General features: G+C 36.5%; 1 protein-coding gene across 6 annotated transcripts in view; it reads right to left on the bottom strand.

Moving 5' to 3' along the window:
• Positions 1-25398, bottom strand: part of COL11A2 (collagen type XI alpha 2 chain) — a 93294-nt gene that overhangs the window by 18360 nt on the left and 49536 nt on the right. For all 6 annotated transcript variants that reach the window (XM_072429577.1, XM_072429573.1, XM_072429572.1 and 3 more), the window contains 26 exons: positions 25324-25377; positions 22326-22379; positions 22184-22228; positions 18356-18409; positions 18222-18266; positions 18027-18125; positions 17872-17925; positions 16984-17028; positions 15549-15602; positions 15302-15346; positions 14862-14915; positions 12977-13084; positions 12834-12887; positions 12689-12742; positions 10558-10602; positions 9725-9778; positions 7298-7342; positions 6955-7008; positions 5489-5542; positions 5344-5397; positions 5064-5171; positions 4546-4635; positions 3480-3533; positions 3254-3361; positions 894-1001; positions 318-371 (listed from right to left, as the gene is read on the bottom strand). In XM_072429577.1, coding sequence (XP_072285678.1) covers positions 318-371; positions 894-1001; positions 3254-3361; positions 3480-3533; positions 4546-4635; positions 5064-5171; positions 5344-5397; positions 5489-5542; positions 6955-7008; positions 7298-7342; positions 9725-9778; positions 10558-10602; positions 12689-12742; positions 12834-12887; positions 12977-13084; positions 14862-14915; positions 15302-15346; positions 15549-15602; positions 16984-17028; positions 17872-17925; positions 18027-18125; positions 18222-18266; positions 18356-18409; positions 22184-22228; positions 22326-22379; positions 25324-25377 — 1647 coding nt within the window. The remainder of the gene's footprint in view (positions 1-317; positions 372-893; positions 1002-3253; positions 3362-3479; positions 3534-4545; positions 4636-5063; positions 5172-5343; positions 5398-5488; positions 5543-6954; positions 7009-7297; positions 7343-9724; positions 9779-10557; positions 10603-12688; positions 12743-12833; positions 12888-12976; positions 13085-14861; positions 14916-15301; positions 15347-15548; positions 15603-16983; positions 17029-17871; positions 17926-18026; positions 18126-18221; positions 18267-18355; positions 18410-22183; positions 22229-22325; positions 22380-25323; positions 25378-25398) is intronic.

Here is a 25398-nt window from a genome sequence, read left to right as displayed (position 1 = left end):
TGCCAATGTAAGGCCAGGATACAAACCCTGACCAGCAGGTGAACTTTCAAGAAATTTTTTATAGCTTTTATGGAAAAGAAATTCGGACATGGGATAGGTAATAATTGCAAAGGTAATGTTATAAAGGAAAGTTAATCAGTTAAGGGTTCAGGTTGTAAAGGCTTTTGGGAGCTATAGGGCTGCACAAGAACATTTTGGGCCACTTGAGAAAATACTGGAGTCCTGGCCCCAAAATGTAAATAATTATCAATTGGTATATATAGAAGATCCTTTAACATTTATTTATTCATAGCTCAAAAACAGGCACAAATACTCACATGTTCTCCCTTGTTACCCTTGGCTCCCTTCTGACCATGCTCTCCAACTTCACCCTGTAAAAAGCAAAGTATTACACCATTTGTATAATTCAAAAATCTGATAAATTAGACCAACTTTCTATGCCTAGACACAGTCAGCATCTCTTTATGAGTAATAGCAAAAAAAGGGGCTGTACATTTTATGTTGATCTTCATTCCTAGCTTATTTAAGCATGCAATGTCACAAATAGCAAAATAAAGATTTGGGACATGCTATTCATATTTACTGGGCCAGGTTTAACATGAAAGCACAAAATAAAACTAAATTTGGTATATTAGTAAAATAAATCTTTTGGTGGTAGTAATACGCTTTACTTATTGCCCCAGTGTGGCTAAGGCTATTTTTAAAGACAAATGAAAATTGAACTTGCCATTTTAATCAAGAGTCAACAAAAACAATCAATAAAATCCAGTACCAGAATTGGGACCAATAATTATAGAAAACTTTATGTTAAAAACACTGAATCAACCTAAAGGCTGACATTTGGGATGCTGTCATTTGGACTAAACACACAAAAGATGTGCAATAATCTTTACCTTATCACCATCTTCTCCAGAGATTCCAGGTGGTCCAGCTGGTCCCGGAAGACCCACAGGTCCTTGCAAGCCATCTCTACCAGCGGGGCCAATAGGTCCTTTCTCTCCCTGGATAACAAAAGAAATTTTGTATTTAAGGTTTCTATTTCAAAAACATGCAGTTTGGTCAATTTGGCCTTAGTATTAATAACATATGACTATGATGAGGGAATTAGATTGTAAGCCCTCAGACAGACAGTAAAGCGCTACAATATGGGCATGATTTATTGAAATTCTCTAAGTTTGGAGATGATACACGTTCATCAGTAAAGCTGGGCGATCCAAAATCATTTGCTTTGATTCAAATGTTTTGAATCCTGGACCAGAACCATTTCAGAATTCCTGGATCACCCAGCTTCAGTAATTAAAATGTATCCTCTCCAGTCTTGGAGAGCTTTATTAAATCAGGCCCAATATGTCCTTGCTATCATGTGCAGGGCCCAAAATGTTACAGTAGCTACAAGTTAAATGGTGAAAAACATTTTTTAGGCTACATAGATGGCTTGTAAAATTATCATGGCTTAAACCAAAGTGCATTTTTTATTCTGCTACAATAATACTGAACACTGGTGTTCATTTCCTGAAAAGGTTTAAGCTATTTATGTGCACTTGTTCACTCTACAAGACATAATTCAAAATACTGTTTTTTTAAATATTCCTTGTGATTGGTTTTCCAACACATCCAAATTGAATACTATGCACAGTGAAAATTCACTTTGCTGAGTGAAAAGCTTAAACTCTATTAGTAAATCAAATCAATTGAGTTTGAAGGTTTACATTTTTAACAGCATCATTGTAAAGAGAGGGGGCATTCTGGGAGGTAATAATGTGTGTATAGACCTAACTACTCCTTGTCCTGACATAAATATATCTTCTGTTGTAGATCTGGAGTTAGCCTTTTGACCAGGAGGAATATACATTGAAACTCTTGTAGTAAACAAGACAAATTCAGCTGCTGCTTTTTTGCACTTTTCTTATTTTTTTGTTTTTCCTATTTTATTTTCTTGACATGCACACAAGTTAACTTTGTCAAAACCTGGAAGCATGTAGCATTTGCATGTTTTTTTTTTTTTATTTTATACTAGTAAAGGCTTTTCCTTTTGTGATTGGGTTTGCATCTACTTTAGAATCCAATCAAATTCATCCAGAGATAAAAATGTATGTATATGTTTTCTTTATTGTAGTTCTTGTTATCATGAATCACACCCATTCCCATCATGCATCAATATTTTTTCTTAACAGCTGTACATCCAGCACAGTCTGAATCTCATTTACAAATCCTCACCAATAGTATTAAATGTTGTTTAAACTTTTACATGTTCTTATAAACTTTTTTTATGTTTTATAAAGTTTTACAACATTAGCATAACATGCATGCAGGAGATAATATTGTATACTTTGCATGCAAAACCACTACAGGAACTGATGCCAGAAGCGCAAACACAAACAGGACACAGCAGGACTGGGATCCAATAGAAAACCCTATGCTTGATAGGCAATTCACACAGGAGATATCCAAAAAATGAGAACATTTCCAAAACATTTCAGACAACTAGTGATGAGATGTTCCAGGTAAATCAAAAACACTACCAGGTTCTTCTTGGTGTCCTGAATGATTCGCCTGTTTGCTAATGTAACTATACAGGTTTTTTTTTTTGTGGTTTGTACTTTTTCTAACCTTTTTTCTGCCATATTGTTTTTTATTACTAGCTCACTCTTTCTTATTTTATCATCATCTTTTTAGTAGATATTACCTTAACATTTATTATTATTCTACATTTTCCTTTTATCAGGATCCCCTCAGCTGCTTGCTCTATGTAATCCTATGTGCTGTATATCTCTAAATCTTTAAAATTCTAGTTTTGAGTAATAATTTTTAATTGTTCTGTGTGATCACCTGTTTTACAATACACCAAGTTATGTTAGGAAGCGTCTATATAGCATGACTTCAGACTACTTTTTGTTTCCACAGATTATTGCATAGCATTGCACCATTTAGATTTATTTATTTTGTGCCCTGATCCTAGAACTACCTCAGGCATTCAACTTCCTAATATCTGATAAAGCATAAAGCTATTCAGAATATATATAATAGCAATAGAATCTCCATTTCTCATTCAATTTCAATCACCCAGGGGATGCCTTGTAAGTTTTAAAGTCAGCTAAAAACCATAGCTGCCTGATCTTTCCAAAATCTGCAGGCATTTGACCCATGTTTAGAATCTGTGGTGGGGTATAGTGCTTACACTCATACCATACTATAGATCAAATTTAGGAATGATTATGTTCAAATTTTTATTAACACCCAAATTTATACATACGGGAACACCCTTTTCTCCGGCAGCACCTGATGGTCCCTGAGGGCCGGGTCGTCCAGGAGGCCCAATTGGTCCACCTTGGCCTGGTCCGCCTCTTTCTCCGGGAGATCCCTGCAAAGTAAAGTTCATTTTGTGTTATGTAATTTGTACTGGCTATACTTCATATCAAAGCTTTTGCTAGTGAGCATAAATCCTTTTAATAATTAAAATGTTGAAGCTGATTACTTACTGCGGGGCCAGGTGGACCTGCTGGACCTTCATTACCCTTCAGACCTGGACCGCCCTATATAAAAAAGAAAGGTGACATATAAATTTGTAGGAAGAGCTGGAATGCTGAATAGGAAGGTGGATAGAGGATAACAGAAAACACAAAAATGTGACTTCTAGATATTATAAATGTCAGCTATATACATAACATAGGTATCTTATGGTCAGTATAAGTCTAATAGTTACTGTGCGGTGTATATAGGTTAAAAATGTCTGGTTGAACTGGATGGTTGCTAAATATTCCACATGATTTAATCTTTACATATCTAAATTACACACAGATCAAATATCCACATAAAATGTTTTGATCTACATGAAGAATCACCAAAGCTACTAAATGTTTTGAAAATGCACAATCTTTGTCTTATAGTGCAATGACAGTATCTAACACCGGTTTTTTCTGGTGATCCATGCTTCTGGTGCTCTACCTATATAGTACAGAAAATGTTTGTAAAATTAAAGCTAAATTCTGGGCAAACAACTAAAAACACAATTCAAATACATTTACTGTATATCAACTGTTTTACGTATTAATTGGTTTAAATGTATGTCCTAAATGTATGTCCCAGAAACCCTTACCAGGAAACAACAGTAGGTCTTTGACCTCTACTGTAATGCAAGTGTGCTCAAGGAAAACTCCAAGTTTATTGCCCGGACAGTGAAAGTCAGGAGTGCCATGATGTGTGTTTTATTGTTTGGCCATTCTCTCTGCAAACTGCCAAAGACAGACTGACAGCGCCATTTGTTTTAGCATAGCTTTATTGGTTTCAAGTGATAAATATGAAGACAATGCATTGGTATGTGTTTCTTGTACATTTAGTGATTTTTAAAGCAAAACTTCAAACTGATGTTTTTCTACCTGTCCGTCTGAACTATAGCTATAACAACATAATATAGGGACACCATGCATGAATTTCAATCATCTCTCTCTCCATGTATCTCTCGCTTCATGTATTTTTCTGGTTAAAGTGATTACAATGTACAACAAATAATAACTGAATGACAATTTAGAGTGCTCGATTACTCACTGGTGTGCCAGGCAGGCCTCTTTCTCCGGGGAAGCCTCTTAAACCAGCAGGTCCATCTTTACCAGGAACACCAACAGGTCCAGGGTCTCCCTGTTTGAAACAGAAAGCAAATAATAGAAAAAAAATAAAAGGATGACATGATATAGCCTTCATATTGTGGCATGAATGAAAACATTATGTTTAAAAGTAACAACAAAGAAAGCCTTGGACTAGTATTGTATTATTGACAGCCAAACAGTTCCATTGTATCCATTGGTTGTCAACCAGCAAGTAAAAAAACTCATTATTGTTAGAAGACTTATATTTTACTTTACATAATGTTCCCAGCTTGGTGGCCTGGGCTTTATCACCAAACGTTATATTGCCCAATGCAATTGGTAAGGCTTAATTTCTTTAAAAAGCATGAAGATAGCAGAGAAAGGGGCTCCAGGCCATAAAATGTAATGCAAATCAAAATTTGCTCCCCGAGGCCATTTGTGGATAAAAAAAAAAAAATAAAGTGACATAAAATTGCTTACCTTGGTACCTTCTTTTCCAGATGGACCAGACAACCCTTGCTCTCCAGGTGGACCAGGTGGGCCAGGATGTCCTCTCTCTCCCATAGGACCAGCTTCTCCTGCAGAACCCTAGTTAAGCATAAATGTCTTAAATATCAAATGTTACTAGAGCTGTATATAACCATTACATATGAAAGACTATAACTTCAAACAAAGGTTTATTTTAAATGTTTTATATTACAACAACAACAGCAACAATAATAATACACACATAAAATACAATTTATCTGCTGATTCTTACCTGTGGTCCTACAACACCTGGAGGTCCAGTGGTTCCCACTTTACCTTGGAAACCCTGCAAAAAAAGATCATATGATGTTGCACATTATTACATCGGGCTGGCATTCAAACTACTATAACATGAAGAATACAGATACTTTACTCACCACTTCTCCTCTCTGTCCAGGATGTCCGGGAATTCCATCTTTACCAGGAGGACCCTGCCAGAGAAGATATGAATATTGGTTATGTAGCATATCTAGTAAATTGTTCAAGTAAAATATCAAGAACAGCACTATATACTGATATAGAGGGCCTGATTTATTAAATTTCCCAAACACTGGAGAAGTTAAACTTTCTTTGGTGAACTTAAGTGTGCCAACAAATATAAAAATGTTTTAAATTCTGGACTAGATTCATACCAGGTTTGCTGGATCATCTAGGTTTTTCCACGATAATCCATTCTGACTGCTGTGGACTAGATTGCTACCCAAAATGCACAATATTATAACTCAAAAAAATTTGTTTGTTCTTGTCTTTCAAAATCTTTTGGCAGCTACCCTCATCAATTAGTTATTATTTTGCAAGGGGAGAGTGACATTTACCAGTTATTCTAGCCAAAGAAATTGGTGGGCCATTGGACATGCAGACATAATCTATCCAAAAGAAGCACTTTGTTTTAAAACATGGCTAATGTCTATAACATGACACCTATGGTACCTTCTCTTGAAGTCGAGTTTAAAATTTGCAGTAGCAATTTAAATCATTAATAATTCTACTAGCAAAAAAATTGATTAATTGGTAAAGTAGGTACTACACTACACTATAGTAGACTATACTACTTTAGGCCATACATGTGCCCTTTGGTTGCTCTTCTGAAGGGAACCTGCCAGGATGCGAAAAAAGGAACAAGCTGCCATTATTGCTAAGATTATACAAGAACAAGCTTCGCAGCTGTCATCCCTATTCTTATTATACAAGTGAGTCCCAAACTGGAACAAACTAAGCTAGAACACAATATGTAGAAAAAAACTCTGGCATCACTTTAAGCTAATTGAGTAGTGACATATTATGACGTGAACATACTTAAGCTGCGCATACATGCTGGATTTTTGTCATCTGGGACACATGTTCTTGATTGTCTCCAATGAAAATCTAGCATGGCTGTGTAGCTGTCCTACAAATACTTAGTAACCTGTTCTCTTTAATTCCTAAACGACTTACAGGAATGACGGGGAACTTCCTACACATACAAAACCCCTCTTTTGGTCAAAGCACTTAACATCTTTATTCTATTGTCATTGGAAATTATCACTACTGATCTTTTCTAGTGACCACTATTATTGAAGGTATGTACTAGGCTTTATGTAGATTGGGATCTGTGGTGGGCATAGCAATTCACCTTGTCCAACCTGGTTTCTGCCTGATAATGTCACATCCCTCACTAGAACACAGGGGGTGGAAAACGCAGTCACCCTGCTCAGAGTGATGATTGTGCCCTACCACTGTATATAGGCACATTTTTAATTGTGCAGGAGCAATTATTAGTTAAATAAAGTATATTTTTGTAAAAGGTGTGCTGCAATCTTAATAATCAAGCCCAATGCTATAGTGACACTATCAATATACTCACAGGAGGTCCTTTTGGTCCTGGGAACCCATTAGAACCTTGTGGTCCAGGAAGACCCTACCAAGAGAAAAAAAATATTTATCAAAAGTCAGAAATATGAAAATGTAATAGATCAAATACAGTTTACATAACAAATGAATAATTGCTGGCAGATTACCACTAAAAATGGTAATCTGAAGAAAGAAAGATAAAGAAGAGAACAAATAGATAAGCTTGGAAGGTGAGCATTAAAGGTAAAAAATAAAATCAGAAGTGGCAGAAATGTCATTATCTCAGATTTTTGTAAAAGAATAGAAAGGATTAGGATATGGAGCTATGTCTCAAAACCCTTTCAAAATGGACTTACTCTCTCCCCAGGTGGTCCTGATGGTCCATCACCACCAGATGTACCCTGCAAAGTAGACAAGAGATGGTTAAGCAAACAATGTGCTTGAAGAAAAAGGATTGTTCAATCCATATAAAGAAGTAAAATTCAAATATTTATCATATTAAGCTTATGTTATGTACTTATTTTTTTTTTTTTTGGGACATTCACAACATGTACAAACATGCAAACCTAATGTTCAGAACTGCCATTGCAATGGGCTATACAGAACTTACTGTTCTTGTTAAGTAAATATCTAATCAGCCAATCGCATGGAGGCACCTCAATGCATTTCGTCACATAGACATTATCAAGATGACCATCTGAAGTTCAAATTGAGCATCAGAATGGAGAAGAAAGTGGTTCAGATGACTGAAAGTTACTTGATTGTAGGTACCAGGCAGGCTGATCTAAGTATTTCAGAAACTGCTGATCTGCTGAGATTGATACACATAGACATTTCTAGAGTTTGCAGAGAGTGGCCCACAAATATCCAGTGCATGGTGTACTGCTCCACAATATTTTTTTACTGATTCTACTGATAGAATATGGCATAATATGGAGCATTCCTTTTGTTGGAGTAAGAATCTGGCGACTTTATTTATGGCAAAGTCATTAGATTCTTCAATAGTTTTGCCTGATTACTCCACGATAAAAGCTGCTTTTTCAGTTTGATCCGGAGTTACTTTTCAGGATTTACATTTCTGTCCACCTAATCTATCACCTATCACAAAAACTCAATTATTTTGGTATGCCTATTAAAGATACTTTATGTCAGATACTTTACTATCACAAGACCCATATACACTGATTTATACGCAACCTCAGATAGCGGGTTTCTTTGCTGGATCCTCTCAATTACATAGAGGAATTCCTAAAATTTACCAGGCTCTTCAAGTTTTTTTATAAAGATTCCTCATATTTTGAAATTTTGAGAGGTTGAATTGAATAAATCTTTTTCAGATGAGCAATGGCAACAGGCTATTCATTCTGCCTTTATATATACACTATGTACTTCCTATTCAGAATCTTAACTTAAGTTGTTACTTCGATGGTAAATACGATTTGTCGACATCACAACATTGTTGGCAGTTGTGTGGCCAAATAGGCTCTTTGAGCCATATATTTTGGCATTGTAAAAATATTAAAAGCATTTGGAATTAGATATTTCAGTTGTTATCAGATGTGATAAAGTTTACAACCAAAACCTTCTCTGGCTTTTCTTAATTTAGGGATTGAACAATATCCAATAGAACATAGACCCATTGTCACACCTTGTTTATGTGCAACCAGACAGATCATAGCATCTTATTGGAAAAGTACTGATGTTCCGAATATATCTGACATACTGCGCAGGTTTAATTTGTTTAAAGTTTTATATGAAAAAATGTTTGCTGAAAATGCAGTTAAAAGAACATTTCATGCATATTGGCTTCATGCTTTGCGCACCCAAAATGCACAGTGCGAGTATATTTGAATGTGTTTGATTCTGTATTAGTGTCCACTGTTTTTTTTTTGTTTTTGTTTTTTTATTGTATTTGATACATGGGTTAACTGACTCAGGTTGATTTATGGCAGTCTGTTCTGTTTGTTCAGGTATTATTTTTATTTCTTTTCTTTTTTCTCTATTCTTTGTATTTCATAATGAAAAAAATTGTCAATAAAAATTATCTTTTAAAAAAAAAAGGCAACGGTATCCCACACAATCGTTCATTACAACTGTGGCATGCAGAAGAAATCACTGGGCACAAGTCAAGTTAAGACAAACCTTAAAGCCATATCGGCAGTAGACCACTGAAGGTTCCACTCTTGTCAGCCATGAACTGGTACCATCTTCTAATGGCTACTTCCAGACAAATAATGCACTGGGCCTGATTTATTAAAGCTCTCCAAGGCTGGGGGGAATACACTTTCACCAGTGAAGCTGGGTGATCAAACAAACCTAGAATGGATTTCTTAAATGTCATTTGCTATTTGCTAGCAAATGCTTTGAATCCTGGACCAGATCCATCCCAGGTTTGTTGGATCACCCAGCTTCACTGGTGAAAGTGTATTCTCTCCAGTCTTGGAGAGCTTTAATAAATCAGGGCCACTGTGTCACAAAGCTCTAATCATCTCAAACTGGTTTCTTGAACAAGACAAGTTCCCTATAGTGAGATGCCCTCCACAATCAGAACATCTCAATCCAGATGAGCACATTTGGGATGTGGTAGAACAGCATGGACAATAAAAGCTGCAACATCTGCTGCATGCTATCATACCAGCATAGATCTAAACACAGAAATGTTTTCAGCACCTACTGAATATGTTCCCCATTATGGCAGTTCTGAAAGCAAAAGGAGTTCCATGTGTAGCACACAGACACACAATAAACACTATTAATAAAGAATAAAAAATGCAGACAATAACCTTTGGTCCTGACTTTCCTGTGGCTCCTCTTGGTCCTCTTTGTCCCCTAGGTCCCTGAAAAAGAAAAGAAGAAGTTGTACATGATTACTACAAGTAAGTACGAAAAAAGGAAAACACATTTGTCCCTATCCTGCAATGCAACTTACCATCTGGCTGAATTCAACAGACTATGTTGCCCCTCACTCACCCCAAAGAAAGCTACAAGCTTGCTATCATAATACTCTGTTAACCACCCCCATTTTCAAACATGGACACTAAATTGGATTAGTTTAAGGTAATATGGTAAAAAATAATATGAATTTGGGAGTATTGTGTAAATTATAGATACATCGCGATAGTATGGAAAAAAAAAGTAATTAAGGAGTAATATTGATTCATTTACTAAGTAATTTCTTCTCCATCAAGAACAAGTAAAATGGCTTCTGGTGCTTCACAATTGTATTGCACAAAATTTTGAAAAGTGTTAAAATCTTAACATTTCTAACATGTATTTATACTATATACACTTATTTTATACGTAAGATTGTGTGATTATAATAATTTACAACTTTATAAAAATATTTTTACATAAGGTTAATATGGATTGGTTCTCTTTAAAGCAAATTGTACAATAAATGCCAAAAAACATGGATTTTATCAAGTTATATGCATCTACACTTTGGTAATACTAGTGAGCTGCATTATCTCTGCTCACTACAAATCCTTTAAAGGAGCAGATTTGTTGTTGTTAGAGGAAAGGGCTATTGTTAGATGAAACTGCATTGTGTATGCATTGTTAGGTGAGCACCAATGAGAATCAGAAATGTTGAGTAGACACGATTAATGTTACTTACAGAGGGTCCTCGTTCTCCTCTTGGACCTGATTTTCCAGACAAACCCTAAAGAAAAAAGAAAAAATCCCAGAAATAAAGACAACCTATTGTCAATTGTAGGCATTTCAGATATATTTCAAATGATCTTTCTAAATGAACAAAAAAAAATCAGTGTGTAGTTTGCATTAAGTACAGTACATAAAGTAAGCCGGGGGTGTTCAAACTTTTTGCAAAGAGGGCCAGATTTGGTGAAGTGAAAATGTGTGGGGGCCAACCACTAACCAGGGTAAGTGTGGGTGTGGTCTGTGCGGGTCCCACACAGCACACGCCCGCCTGGGTGACGTGGGGGATTCCCTGTGCACAGAGTCCAGTGTCAGTGCGGGCTCCGTGCAGAGCATATTCTTGGAAACTGAGTGGGTGTGGTCCGTGCGGGTCCCGCACAGCACACGCCTACTATAATGACGTGGGGGATTCCCTGTGCACAAACGGGAACTCCCGCCCTGCTGATTATGCCCATCGAGTAACGGGCCGATAATTGCAAGGCAGTTGATAAACTCTAATGAAATATAAAATAGCTTTTTTGTATGCATGTATTTTATACTGTGATCAACAGTGCTTGCAGGCCGCATATTATTGATTTTATTACAGAGGCTGCAGGCCGGTGGAAATCTGAACACAGGCCGCAATTGGCCTCCGGGCCAGACTTTGGACATGTCTGTAAAAAGCTATATTTGTTTGTTACATAGGGAAATGTGTTTTTGGCAAAGAAGTACTGTAAAGTGGTTTTGTTTTATTTTGCCCACACACTGATTTCTGATCAGTTTCCATAAAAATGATCACAAAGAAGTGACACATAATTGAATAATATATTAAATAACGCAACGCCTGTTTTTTTTCACACTTTTAAACTGACTGCTTTTGGTTCTCCAACACACATGGATATTTTGCACTCAACAAAATTACACCATGGCCAATCACCTTGGCAAAGTCTAATTTGATTAGGAGCTCACTGAATCATTTGTATTGAGGGTCTTTAGCTGCAGTTTCTTTTTCAGTTTGACCAGTTTAGTCACACTGAATCATCAACTGCTTTGTCATATTAATATGTGTGTGACTACCATTAAGGAGCTTACAAACATGGAGTGGCAGGTGGCCTTTTATCGTCAGATTGGGGAAGGTTCTTAAGTTTTTTGGTGCTCTGCTAACCCTGCTTGGCTATCGGAAGCACATTGATTGGTCAAGTTGGAGGTCTTGCCCCCAAAAACTGCTAACTAATTAAGAGTTTAGTGGCTGGCAGGAAGTCCAACAGGAATGTTCTGCTAATACATTTTTATTAGCTATGAACCTGTGGGTGATAATATCTTTCAAGCATGTCTGAAGATCCTTGTAGGTCAATGAGCAACCTTACGTCTCTGTCTCAGTACAGGTCAATGGGCCAGATCTAACTCCCCCCAAGTATAAGACATATTTGTTCTTACACATACTTTAAAGTAAATCTATTACGGTATATGTTGGTTGCCACTTTTGGCATTTTCATGAAAATACAAATTGTTTGATTGCCATTCTGACCCATTGGCTGCAAAACTTTCCAGGACAAGTTACTTGTTCAAGCACAATGGCTCAAGAAATAAAAAAAACAAGAAGGTTGCCATGACAGTCATTCAACAAAAATTTTGGAGGAGGCCTTCATGTGTATCTTATTTCTTTCTAGTTTTGTATAGAGAAGGGAAACATTAGTCTGTTTTTTATTCTTGCATCTGTCTTCACTGGAAAGAGTAACTCCCGGTGGCCATTTTTACTTGGACTTAAAAAGATACATTTTACAATTGTTTTGTTAACAGCAGTATAGGAGAGAATTTCTCCCAACTGTGGGGAGATTTCCTTTGATTTCCTTCTGCATCTTTATAAAGTGAAATCCCCAATGGGACACAGATCAAAAAATGGTAAACCTTTTGTTATTGAAAAAATATTGAAGATAATAACACTATAAACAATAAAGTAAAAATATAACGCTCCACTAAACAACACTTCAATTAATATTTTCCCCCGCAAACCACGCATAAACAGATAGTAAATAATAATTTAAGTAACAGCAGCCCTCCTTTACAGATGGAACGGGTTGTGCTATATAAATAGGTAATGTTTCCCATACCCGTGCTCCCTTCTCTCCGTTGGCCCCTGGGAATCCTGGGAAGCCGAGAGATCCCTGTAACGATATAAGGTGGAGTTGATTATAAGCCAGTGTACAGTGACGGGTGCTGCATACCCGTTATGTTCCGCTGTAAACCCTCCTTCACCTTCGCCCCTTGACGTCCTGGATAGCCTGGTAGACCTGGAACACCCAGCTTGCCCTAAAAGACACAGAAGAGATACAGGTTATATTAGGATTCAAATTGTTTTTAAGATTTATAGACACACACCAGACACTGCCACATCTCACCTTCTCACCAATCAATCCAAGGGGACCTGGGTCACCAGGGGGACCGGACCTTCCCTTAGGGCCCTCAGAGCCATCCTCGCCTCTTGAACCTGGAACTCCGACCTCACCCTGTGTAGACATTAAATAAGGAGTCATGCTTAATAACAAATTAAATATGTCTACATTTTCTCCTAAAACACAGTAAATAGTGCCATAAAGTCGATTGAACCAATATCTCTGCAACCCACCAACTACCTTTATAATAGAAGCAAAATAGGTCACATAGCTTTAAACAGAACTGCACATATTTCTGTTTATTCCTGAAATGGTTACATAATTCAAGTAAAATCACAAGTAAACCACAAAACCTTTCTGTTCAACAAATTCCTAAATTGCTGCATCAGAACCCACAAGGAGATGTTGACATTTTTGTTTCAGGCCTGAACATTATCATTGTCATATATAGTAGGTTTTAGAACAGCATTGGACATCCAAAGGGGTATTTTTTTCATATGGTATGTGTCTTATATAAGCAAGAATATTCAAAATGGACATGGTTTGTTGCTGGTCCGGTGTTGCTCTGTTTAATTAAATAAATGTTGGACCAGCCATTAAACCGACCAAAAGATTCTCTGACAGGCTGTGAGAAATGCTAACTTTGTTTGACAAGTAAAACATACAAAAATGAAAAATAATAAACAAGAATGAAAAAATTATATTGAGTAGTAAACTGATACAACTGTATATAATTAATATATATTATATATATTATATTATATTATATATATAGTATTACTATTATTATTTCCGGTTCTAAGCTGTAATTATAGGCCTCTATATTCCATTCTGACACTGGCCATATAAATGCTGGTCCAAAAGACCTTACAAGCATGGCTAATGTATATAATAGGCCAAAAATCTTTTTTTTATTTTGGATAGAGTAAGCAAGTGTTAAAACCTCCAGGTTTTATACTGCACTTGTCCCTTCTGGGGAGATTTACTCTTTATTAGTTCTTGTTACCATTCTCCCCATTGCACAAAAAAAACTTTTTACCGGAACAAGAGAAGATAAAACTTGCAACAAGGATCATGTTTGGATGACAACAGTTCTTGTTTTGGACAGATTTCCACCTACCAACTGTAGTTTCTTTGGAACATAAACAAAATCTACCTGGTAGGATACAGACGGCGGAAGAACGGGGTGTGGGATGTATTGTTCATTGCAATTAGAACGTTAGTTCTGAACATGAAAGTACAACCAACATGTGCTCTTCATAATGAAGAAATTAGATTGTGAGCTCCTTTAGGAGAGATATTGCCATGTCTATGGACTCTCGATGGTGCTTTATAAATACATGATATTAAAAATTGTAAGAAATTTGTGTTTTGATTTACTTGGAATGTATTATCTGATTTATTCTCAGGCTTTAAATATTTTTACTTTACTTTTTTTATACTTTGTGAAACCATGATATGGCCAAGGTCTCAAAAAATCTTGATCACTTCTATAATATATTTCCTTCTGTTTTTAATTTATTTGTATCCCTTGTTCCCTTTAGGGATATTATCTATGTTAATCATTCTCTACTATATTGTTATCTTCTATTTTTGTTTATGACAATGGGGTATGACAATTGCCCTTCCATAATCTTTCTGCAGGTGCTAAGATTTGTACCTAATTTTCAATGTGTATTTATTCATAAAAGCAACCTATCTTATTTCAATTGTTTATAATAAAAACATCACCTGTGAACATGGCAAATAATGGGCATTAGTAGAGCCACAAGTGTCTTAAATATTTAGGCAAAAACAAATTCAGTCACATAAAAGTCAAGTTTCAATGTTTCATATAATGTAACATTTACATTTACATTTAAGTGAGAAATAAGTTTGTATTTTCACTTACCTTGTCACCCTTTACACCCATATCACCTTTGAATCCAGGGAAACCCTCTTCACCCTAAAACAAAAACAATAAAGTAAATCTGACTGGAAAGATCAGAAGACCCCTGTCTTCCACAGAAGGTCATTAAGGGATACCATACTTACATCATCTACAAATCCCTTCCACAACACTAATCACTAACCTCTTAGGAGTGTAGCCCTTCTAGACATGACATAGTGATGAGCCTATCTCTTGCATTATGGTACTACCGTTATATCTAACCAATAGAACTATCACTTACAAAGTATGAATGAATGAATAAATGAAATGCATAGTCCTCAATATTACAGTGATATTAGCACCACCAATAAAAATGTTGGAGCTGCAGCAAAATGGCTATCTGTGCTATGCTTGGCCAACAGCTTTAAAAGGCAGTGATTATTATTTTGTTTTCCACTCACCTTCTCTCCTTTGTGTCCTTTAAGACCCCGAATTCCATCAATTCCCTGTAAAGGTAAAAACGACAAATGGGAGGAAGAAAAATATTTTTTTTTGTGCACAGAAGGAAACAATTACAAGATATATGAACTAAAGAAAACATGGAATCAGTCAGGTGTACAACATGAAAATGTTATCAACCAAGTTTCAGGTTGAAATTCAAGACAAAACACCATTAAAGAGAAAATATATACTTTTTTTAAAAGGTACCTTAACACCTCGAGGCCCTGGATAACCAATTGGACCTTGTGGACCAAGTGGACCCTAGATGAAAAGAAAAAAACAAGTTAATTGCTTACAAAGAAACTTTCAGCCAACATCATAAAGTTCTTACATCATCAGCTATGTTTATATGCGAGTTAGACAGCCCACATTGGTCCATATTTTATGGTAACAGACAATTGGGTGATTAATATAAAAATTGTATAATAATTACAGGACTATTCTGAATATTTTTTCATAATAAATATAATAATAATTGAACTAGAAAAACACTTAATTTAGAAAATAAAGTTCCAAGTTTATTATGTGTAACTAATTTAATGATCTAAACATAGGAAACCACATTCAAACCTGCCCACTGCTTTGTTTTATGCAGCACCTGTTGTCTGTTGGTGTTTCATTCTAAATGTTGTGTCATTTCAACACAAAACCATGAAGTAGGCCTTATAAAAAAAACATTACTTGATGTTGCTAGTTAAAAAGTAATATCTTAGTATGTTAGATGACTGGGTTTTAACTTGATTTCAATTGTTTTCGGACAAGACAAACCACAACCATGGATATGTGGCAATGTAGAAAATTGTATTCATTGAGCCACAATTTGAAATAGCTGTTGATATTATTTGATTAAAGAGAAAACATATTTTGTCAGCCTCAACTAAGGAGACGGAAGCCATCTATAAAGTAAGCTATTGTTTTCATTTATTTTCAGAGTGGAAATTAGATGGGTTAAGTAGGGGTTTGGGTTAATGGAAAAGAAAAAGATTTCATTGCTATCAATAATTAATTCTAAATATTGCCATTATACAGCACCATTGGCTAAGTGTGTTATTGGTGCAATTATTAAGGCTTGACTTGATGTAATAGGCAGAATCATTTATCGAGTAACTCAAAAAAAAGATAGCAGCTAACTAGATGAGCAATGAGAGGACCAACATTGTCCATGAAAGCTTTTACATTAACCTCCAAGTCCTATTCTCTATTGCCTATTGCCCCAAACAAAACAGTGCAGTTATTATTCTCAAAATATCATCAAATGACAAACCAAAATTTCTATAAATAAGCTAGTCTATTTGGACCAGTATAGACCTCTGAATCCGACCATGTCCAGCACAATTCTGGTAAGGTCATGGCTATTGATTTGTTTAATGTAAACAAAAAATATTTTTGTCTTTTTGGAAAGGTAAATCATATTGTGGGCAATCCATCACAAAGCTGAGTTGTGGTTTATCAATTGATCAGAATTCTTCTGCAGTATAGGTGTTCTATGCAATTGAAATGTAAACCTGACTGGTTGCTAAAATAAAAGTTCCAAATTTTAGATAATGGTCTTGGCACCAAATTTACACACTCGCTGTTTTTATTGTTTTTTTTACCTGATCACCCACGTTTCTCACATTATGATATAGACACTGAAACTCACCTGGTTACCCTTGGAGCCTGAATAACCCTCTTTGCCAGGATGACCCTAAGAAAAGAAAAAAATGAAACATTATAAGGCGATATAGTGATCATTCTCCTTATTTAGCAGCAATTCATCAACACATGGAATCCTATTGTGTTGTACTAGATATTGATGTGATCTACTCTCAAATTCAGTTTGTTTTGTTGCAATTTGTTTCCCTGAAATCTAAATCTATGTAGCACAGAACACTCCTGCATTTTAAAGCAGGGAGTTAGGGGACAGACAGCCAGCAAATACCTTTTACCAGCATTGTTCAACTCAAGTCTTTAGGGTCACAAACAGGCCAGAATTGTCTAAATTATAAACTGAGCATGTTCCGACTCTTTAAAAATTCTACTAAAAATGTATGGATGAGTAAATGCGTGGATCCTGGCCCCAAGGCCTGGAGGTGAACAGTCCTGTTCTGTACTTATTACAAAATTACCATTTTGTATGTTAACATTTGTTGGAGTAAGAGCTAAGCAGAGCTGTGGCATTTGTTTGTGTGACACTTATAATTATTTAAATACTTTTTGAAGGATGTAATACACTAATAAATCATATTCAAGCTTTGTTTCCAGTTGTCCAATTAGCCACATGAAAATAATAATTCCACCAGCACTTGATAACAATAATGGTGGAATTAAAGGTTTTATTTGGTTTGAGGAAAGTGGATTCTTTTTGATTTGGTTGATTTGGTTTTACAAGCAAATGAGCAGCCAATATAACACTCATAAGTCATAAAAAAATCAACATCTTCTTTATAGAGATGTTGACATCTTATTGCTAAACATTAACGTTTTAAAATGAACTGAAATGTAGATTATGTCATTTGTGTATTGTTGAGCAAACCCAGTGTGTACTTACAGGAGGTCCATCAGTGCCTGGAATTCCGGGAAGGCCAGGTTTGCCTTGTGGGCCCTGTAAGCAAATATGTATGAGTTAATTTGGAAATTAGATAAGTGCTCCTATAAACTAACTTTACAATTGCTTTATCATCTTTTAAACTATATCATTCTTACCCGCTCTCCTGCAGGACCCACTGGGCCCTGTGGTCCGGAAAGACCTTGTGTGCCAGGAGCTCCTTGCTGTCCAGGAGGGCCTGGCTCACCTTGTGGGCCCTAAGAGATAGACAAAATTCAAGATAAGGTCATGTACTGCATAGACACAGTGTTTACATTGTGCAGAATCTTTGATATGTGAAGAACAGAACTTACCAGGTTTCCCTTTGGTCCCACTGATCCATCCATACCTCTTACTCCCTGTAGAAACATGGTAAACAGTGTCATATGGCTAAGCAGTGTGCAAAGTAATAATAGTAGCATAGATAAGATAGAAAATGGATACTTACAGGTGGGCCAGAAATACCAGGTGGGCCTTTAGGTCCCAGCAGCCCTCGGACTCCCTAAAAAAACACAAAGGGACCAATGTTCACTATTTATCAACATTGTTCATAAATCGTGCTTATAAATTAATGAGGTCCATCACTTAAATCTACATAACTCAGCTAATGTACAGCATGTACATACATTTATTAGGATGAAGTTTTGCTCTTGAAAGAGGACTATCCCATTTGTATGGCCAGTAGCCACTGGCATTAAAAACAACACAGACCACATGACATGTTTCAAGGACGTGTGATGCAAAATCACTAATATCTTTCTATATAAAATGTGTTTTTCTCAACAGTAGTTCTTTTATCTGAGTCTGAAATTAAATACGTACAATCAAGTTTTCTTAAAAGAACTGAAAATAATAACACTTGAGTAGTAAGTAGGAAATTGAGTAGTAAACTTAACTGTCTGTATGTCAGACAACAAAGAGGGGCATTTAATGCCATAGGGAAACTACTTTCCAAACAGGGATATCACCCCTAAATAAAAGACAGTTGGAAGGTATAAAATAGTAGTTGCCCCTAACACCCTGCGCATTCTCATAGGATAAGAACCCACAGCTGGTTGTTCTCCTCAATATATCATATGGAGTAAAAGCTGTGTACTTCTAGTTGTCATTTCCCATTCCTATGTTCTTCCTCTTTGCAAGTCATTTCACCACGACCAATCTACCTGTTCCATGATGTTACTACAAGCTTACAAAGTGGCATGGCTGATTTAAACTACCAAAAATTTCATCTTTTGTGGCAACCTTTACAAGAAATATAGACATAGTATGGTCTGGATGGGTCTGCCATTTACCATTTTGAACAGGGTGCTACCAAACCTACAACTTGGTCAACACACCCATTGGTGGTGCTTTAGCACCTTAAACATCTGGGTGTTTCCTCTCCTAAGAGACAATCATAGGAAATTCCCATCGGAATGACAGCACCGGCTTTACTTTCATAATAAGCGGAGATAAGGGGAATATGTTCAGAGGTGCTTTATGAACCTTTGGTGGCTTTTTTTATGCAAAACTATTACATCCCTATAAACCCTTATCACATCCCTATAAATATAATTTCCATAAATTGGATAGAGTTCTAGGTATAGTAGAAAAATATTTCAAGTTTTAAATAGTAAAAGGGTTAGAACCCATACCATGTTTGTATTATTGTTGGTGTCCTCTTTGGTTTTACTGGTGACCATTGTCATTGGTACAAGAAGTGATGGGAAACCTAAAATGTGACTTGTTCTGGTGATAAATGTAAGAAACTCTTAGGTCTAATATGTGGCTAGATATGCATTGTAGCCTGTTTACGGGGGCCATTGTGGCTTTATAAACAACAACTGATTTTTTATATATTCATGACATTGAATAGGATTTCAGTGACCATAACCTGCTTTACTAAGAGTTGAAGCCACCTACAAATGTCATTTTTTGGATAGGTCACCTGCTAATTTCATATATACTCTCATCTCTTGGGGAATCCTATAATAATGTTGCAATATGCAAATATATAAGCAAATACATATAAGCAAATATATAAGAAACCAGATGGTATCAGCTGAAATATTAGATTTCAATGTCCTCTGTCCTTACTAGAATGTATACACCAAATAACCCACATTTGAGACAAAACCTTCTGCTCGTAGTGCAGTTTTTAATGGTTGGTTCATCTAAAATATAAGATTACCTTAGGTGAAGATAGCCTTTGTAGCTATTCCATCCATGCTAATAAACATGACATAGATACATAGACTGAGTGAGGTGTCATTATGATTTGTAAGTAAAAAAGTGCAATATAAAGTTTTCCAATCCTAATCTGATATGTGAGCTTTGGAAAATAGTACAATAAATTACAGGCTAGTTTCTTTAATATCTCCCTAGTACATCTCATATATATTTACATATGTGAGTCTCTGAAGTCTCTGAGACTTCAAAGGTAAGATTTCTTATAGCTGCCTGTGTCCTTCAAACAATGGCAGAACAAAGAGATCACTTTTTCATGGCTGTATCCAATCATTTATAAAACTATTTATACATTTATTTATCCTATAGAGGACAATCTGGGGGAGGAAAATATTATTTGGTTTTGTAATTGTCCTATTAGTTGGATGCAACTGTAATCTTGGGGTAAGGAATCTAAATTGATGTTTGAATTACCCTAAAGCTGTACTCCAGGCACTGCAAGATTTAAATATATATGAATTGTTTTATTTGTAATTCTGTACAGCCACTCATATGATCCAAACACAAGGTAGTTTACATCACAACTGTCCGCACTGCAAGTAAGCATTACCGAATGGTTCAGGTCCCACCCTGATCTGTGATTGAACCATATGGGCATAGCAGCAAACTGATTAAGTTACCCGTGTGTCTTCTACTCTAAGCAAGTTCCCGGTGAGCAATGAAATCCTAATCAGAGATCTGCCGTCCCTTTTGTAACCAGCTGTTTAGAAACAACTGGTGGCTAATACCTAGATAGATTTAGGTATGCGCTAGTTCTATATAAAATGACACAAATTATTCTTATACATATACTTTATGCAACTTGATACACATAATGATTTGTATTAGTGCCCACAATTTGCAGTATAAATTATTTTAAATAAGGGTGTGTTGCAATTCTGAATACCACCTCAATAATACCTATTCTATATAAACAAACAGGCTTTCCCTTTACTGCACTACAAAACACAGATGTTAATGCAGTGTACGATATTGATCAATGTGTTTTCCAAAAAAAAGTGCAATCTGTTTTTTTCATGTTTTCAGGCTTATTTAGGAGACATTCAAAAGCTTAAAAAATGCAGAGAAGCATGCATTGAATAGGCTGCACTCTGGGTACCATTATTTTTATATAGAGAGTATTTGCTAGACAGCTTTGCTTTTTTTTTCAGTCTTTTTTTCAGTTTTAGTGCCTAAAAATCGAGTTAGTCATTTCTTGAGATTCAACCACACCACTGGTGCAGGTGGGAAAGAAATGAGCACTGGTGTCATATCTGCCCAAATACAAAACACAGACTGGTGGTGCCGAGGACATGTTTCATGAATGGGAAAACATGCACAGGGGACTTGGGCTGGGTACACACGTGCAATATTTGTCGTTGGAAAGGATCCTTCACGATCTACATACAGCACCGTTCTGCTCTACGGAGAGGGCGAGAACGGCGGAGCAGCACCCCGCTGCGCGCTCACCCCCTTCACTTCTATTACAATCGTTCGTCGTCCATTGTCCGTGGACCCGCCAGGACGGTCGTTCGGACGATGGACAACGGCCGATGTACACATGCCAAATTCTCGTCCAATATCGGCCCTGAGCCGATTATCCAACGAGAACCATTGGACGTGTGTACGTAGCCAAACTCTGCAGCTGTTACTTGCATATCAAAGCACATCTTGCTCCAGAAGTTAATGAATGTCCAGGCTCTATTTTTTTTTTTTGCTCTGTTTGTGATTACCTAACTGGGAAGATTTTACACAGTAAAAGTAACCTAATGTTTTACACAGTAACTGACAACTTAAGAAAAAACCTACAGTCCCTATCTCAGATGTAACCCGGAGACTACTTGCATTACATCAAACTGAGAAAGGCAGTGCAAAATCACACTACCTATTGTTTCACACATGTACGGTGGTCATTTTCACTCATTTGGCAAGTATTGAGCAGTGTTGTATTAAATAAAAAATATTTTACATACATAAAAGTTTAACCTACAGTATTATGAATAGTAGTGGTGTGAAGTATTGAGGTTGGGTGAATTTAAAAATGAAAAGGTTTTAAAAAAAATGTACTTACTGGTTCACCAGGGAGTCCACGAGGTCCAACTTCTCCATCACTTCCCTAGATGAAAATAAAGAATGAAATCAGGCGATGATCTGACACTATGATGATCTGCAGTACTTCCCTAATGTAGAGAACCCTCTCACAAAGTTTTTACCCTCTCTCCGTCTTCTCCTGGTGGACCCAAAGGACCTTGAGCTCCGGAATCTCCCTGCAATGAAACATGTTGATGTTAATGACTTATTAAAGAATATAAAAATGATATTTATCCATTTTATCTAAGAGAAATAAGGGTAAGTAAGGATGAAGAGAGTACAATGAAAGTGTGGTGATCCAGTTGCCTGGCTAATGACCACCATGCCATACAATCAGAGGACAATACAAAGCAGGATAACCTGCACTTCTGAGAGAGTAATTTCACAATCAAGTTTAGAATGGTTTTGTTTTTATCCAATCATATTTTTGATCCAATCCAGTCTATGTAAATAAATCATCCTAGCATGATTCCTGAATTAAAAGCAACAACACAGCCAAATTGATGAATTTGTTTTTGTTAACAATTTTGTTGATTTTTAATGCAGCACTTTCAGGGAAAAGATAAGTTTTTGCTGCAGAAATTACTTAATGCAATTTGGAAGATAAATTTGGCAATGGCATCCTCCTTACCCATGTTTTTTTAGGCTAATGTGTAGGTGATTAGTTTTTAGCGTTAAATTGATTATGTAGGTTCACAGTACTGAAACTATTTCTGACAAATAGAGAATAGAACCCTTTTCTGCATTGGTGTTTTCCATAGTGACCAGTCTTCTAAAAGTGAAGAATAGAAGTACCATAGTATTGCTATTCTGGGGATCAGAAGCTCAAAGATTCATGTAAATGTAGTCATTGTTCCCTTCTTTGTAATGTGACAACCTGCTCCAAAAGTGGATAAATTGGTGTCAGATCCTTATTGTGACCCATTGTGTTCTTCACTTTCACAGTACTAAATTCTATCTGGCAATTTACAAGTAGCAGGCTGATCATCACTTTCAAAATATGGCAAACAGAACACATAAATGCAAAAACTGAGTTAACTATAAAAGTGGTCATTAGGTTGAAATGCAGTTTTATTTTTGTGTAAATATTGCCATTTCTGATGAACAGCATTTTCACTTGTTTAATAAAAGGCCACATAAGCATGAGTTATGAGTAAAGGTCTCATCAATTGGATTAAGTGTTCATGTAGGGTGGATGTGATTAGTGTCAGTGTGTGCCTTTTAGGGATACTTTAGACTTCCCAGAACTTTAGGATTTTATCTCAACACCAAGGTACCTGTATTAGGAAGTTTTGTATACAAGCCCAGACATCAAAAGCTAATGCATAGTAATGTTTATTTGCAAAACTAAGAGAAAACAACAGAAATGCACTAGATAGGACAATTTGTCTCTTCCTGTTCTGAAACTACAGATAAAGTTTTAAAATATGAAATTACATTTTCATGAGGTTTTTGAGTTAGGTTTTTTCCAATTAGGGCCTAAAATTAAACCATATGTAGCTCAAAATGTTGTGCCATCCAGGCAATGTCACCTAAACAAGATGTGAGTTTTAAATGTCTTTATAAACCAAGGTGAAAGCCTAAGTTAATTAGTGTAAAGCCTTCAGACATAAGGGCCAAGGAAATACTGGATTGTGACTTATGCTCAACAATGAAGTGGTGGCTCTTTTTATTATATTCTGCTAGGGATAACATTTTGTTAGTTTGCCTCCACTTTCCCAGTGCATTCGATATATCAGGAACCTTGCTTGGGTGGGGGCACACCAGCCAGAGCCGCAGACCATGTCTCCCGGAGACATCACATGCTCAGGGTGGTAGGTGAGTTGTGTTTCTGAACACAACCCGCCCACTCTACCATGGCAGTCTCAGACCTTCATTGGGAGAGTGGGTTGGTTCTGGCATCATGACGTCACTCTGGGGCCCTTTGAGTAACACACGGCTCCCTGTGCATGTGCGGTCCAGATGTCCGTGAGATTAGTGGCCCGTGAGCTCCAAAATGTTGGGGACCAGTACTTTATATGGTACTACTGCCAAGAAAATAGCAAAAAGAGAGGCTACATAGGTATTCTTGTCTAGCAAAGGTACCCAGCCATTGGCAAAGCACAGGAAACAAAAAATATGGACTGAGATGGGTGCCAAATTGCTATTCCTTAAAACCTGTCCTGACTGCTTTTTTCCATCCATGCTTAAGGCTGAACTATGGCTAAAATTATTTTTTATCATAACATTTGACCGACCCCTCCGTTTAAAGATCAATAGCTTGTTATGTCAATGATGCCTCTAAAATAAATCTTGCCTTACTCCCTGATCCTGAAACAGCAAGCAATCTACTTCTCCTTTGCTAGGCCAGTCCTGCACTAGTCATGCCAGAAGCCTTGCTACCCCACCAGTCTGACCCCCAACATTATTTCCTTCTGTGGGTCTGAGCCTAGAACTTTGCCAGAACCCTGCCCACAATCTAGAGGTGAAAACGGTCCTAGCTGTAGGGACAAGGGATAAGGAAAGTCTTTGTTAAAGGAAGGTGAACCCACTGCAAGGGGACAAAATTATTTAGGCAAGGAGTTTCGCTTTAACAACAATAACTTTATCCAAATAATGAAAAGAAATAATGAAAATAGAAAATTGTATAGTCAAGCATAAAACTGACTGTGAAATGGTCAAAATCAATTTATACTCTAGGATCTAACAATGCACCAATAATAAAAATAGCATTCTAATTCGAAGATACTCTTCTGTCTGCTTCTGTAGCCTTACAATTCTCTTAGAGGAGCATAATTAAGATGAAAGGGTAAAAAAGTTTCTGTTTATGTAGAGGCCTACGGGTTTTTTTTCTGACTGAACATTAGAAGGCAGCAGAGAAGCTGCAATGCCCGCTTTCTGCCAATACACCTGTCCCATGATTTTCTGCATTGTGTATCATGGATGTGCACAGCACAAAACAGTGGCTACAAACAAGGATTTTCTAAATGGAGCACACATGCATAAAGGATATGCAGTTCTCTGCAAAAGATATAAAACATTTATGGGCACTAACTTAAAACAAATTTTTAGAACAGAAGGAAAGATTTGACTTTAAAACATAAAACAAATATGATTTTTTTAAGTGACACTTTAACTCACCCGGTTACCTTTCTCTCCCGGCAGTCCAGGAAGTCCATCAAAACCCCTCTCACCCTACCAAGGAGAGACAATGTA

The sequence above is a fragment of the Pyxicephalus adspersus genome, chromosome Z (genome assembly GCF_032062135.1).
Source record: "Pyxicephalus adspersus chromosome Z, UCB_Pads_2.0, whole genome shotgun sequence".
In the NCBI taxonomy this organism is placed as follows: domain Eukaryota; kingdom Metazoa; phylum Chordata; class Amphibia; order Anura; family Pyxicephalidae; genus Pyxicephalus; species Pyxicephalus adspersus.
Note: the sequence above shows the minus strand (reverse complement) of the source record. Positions and strands in the feature narration are given on the sequence as shown.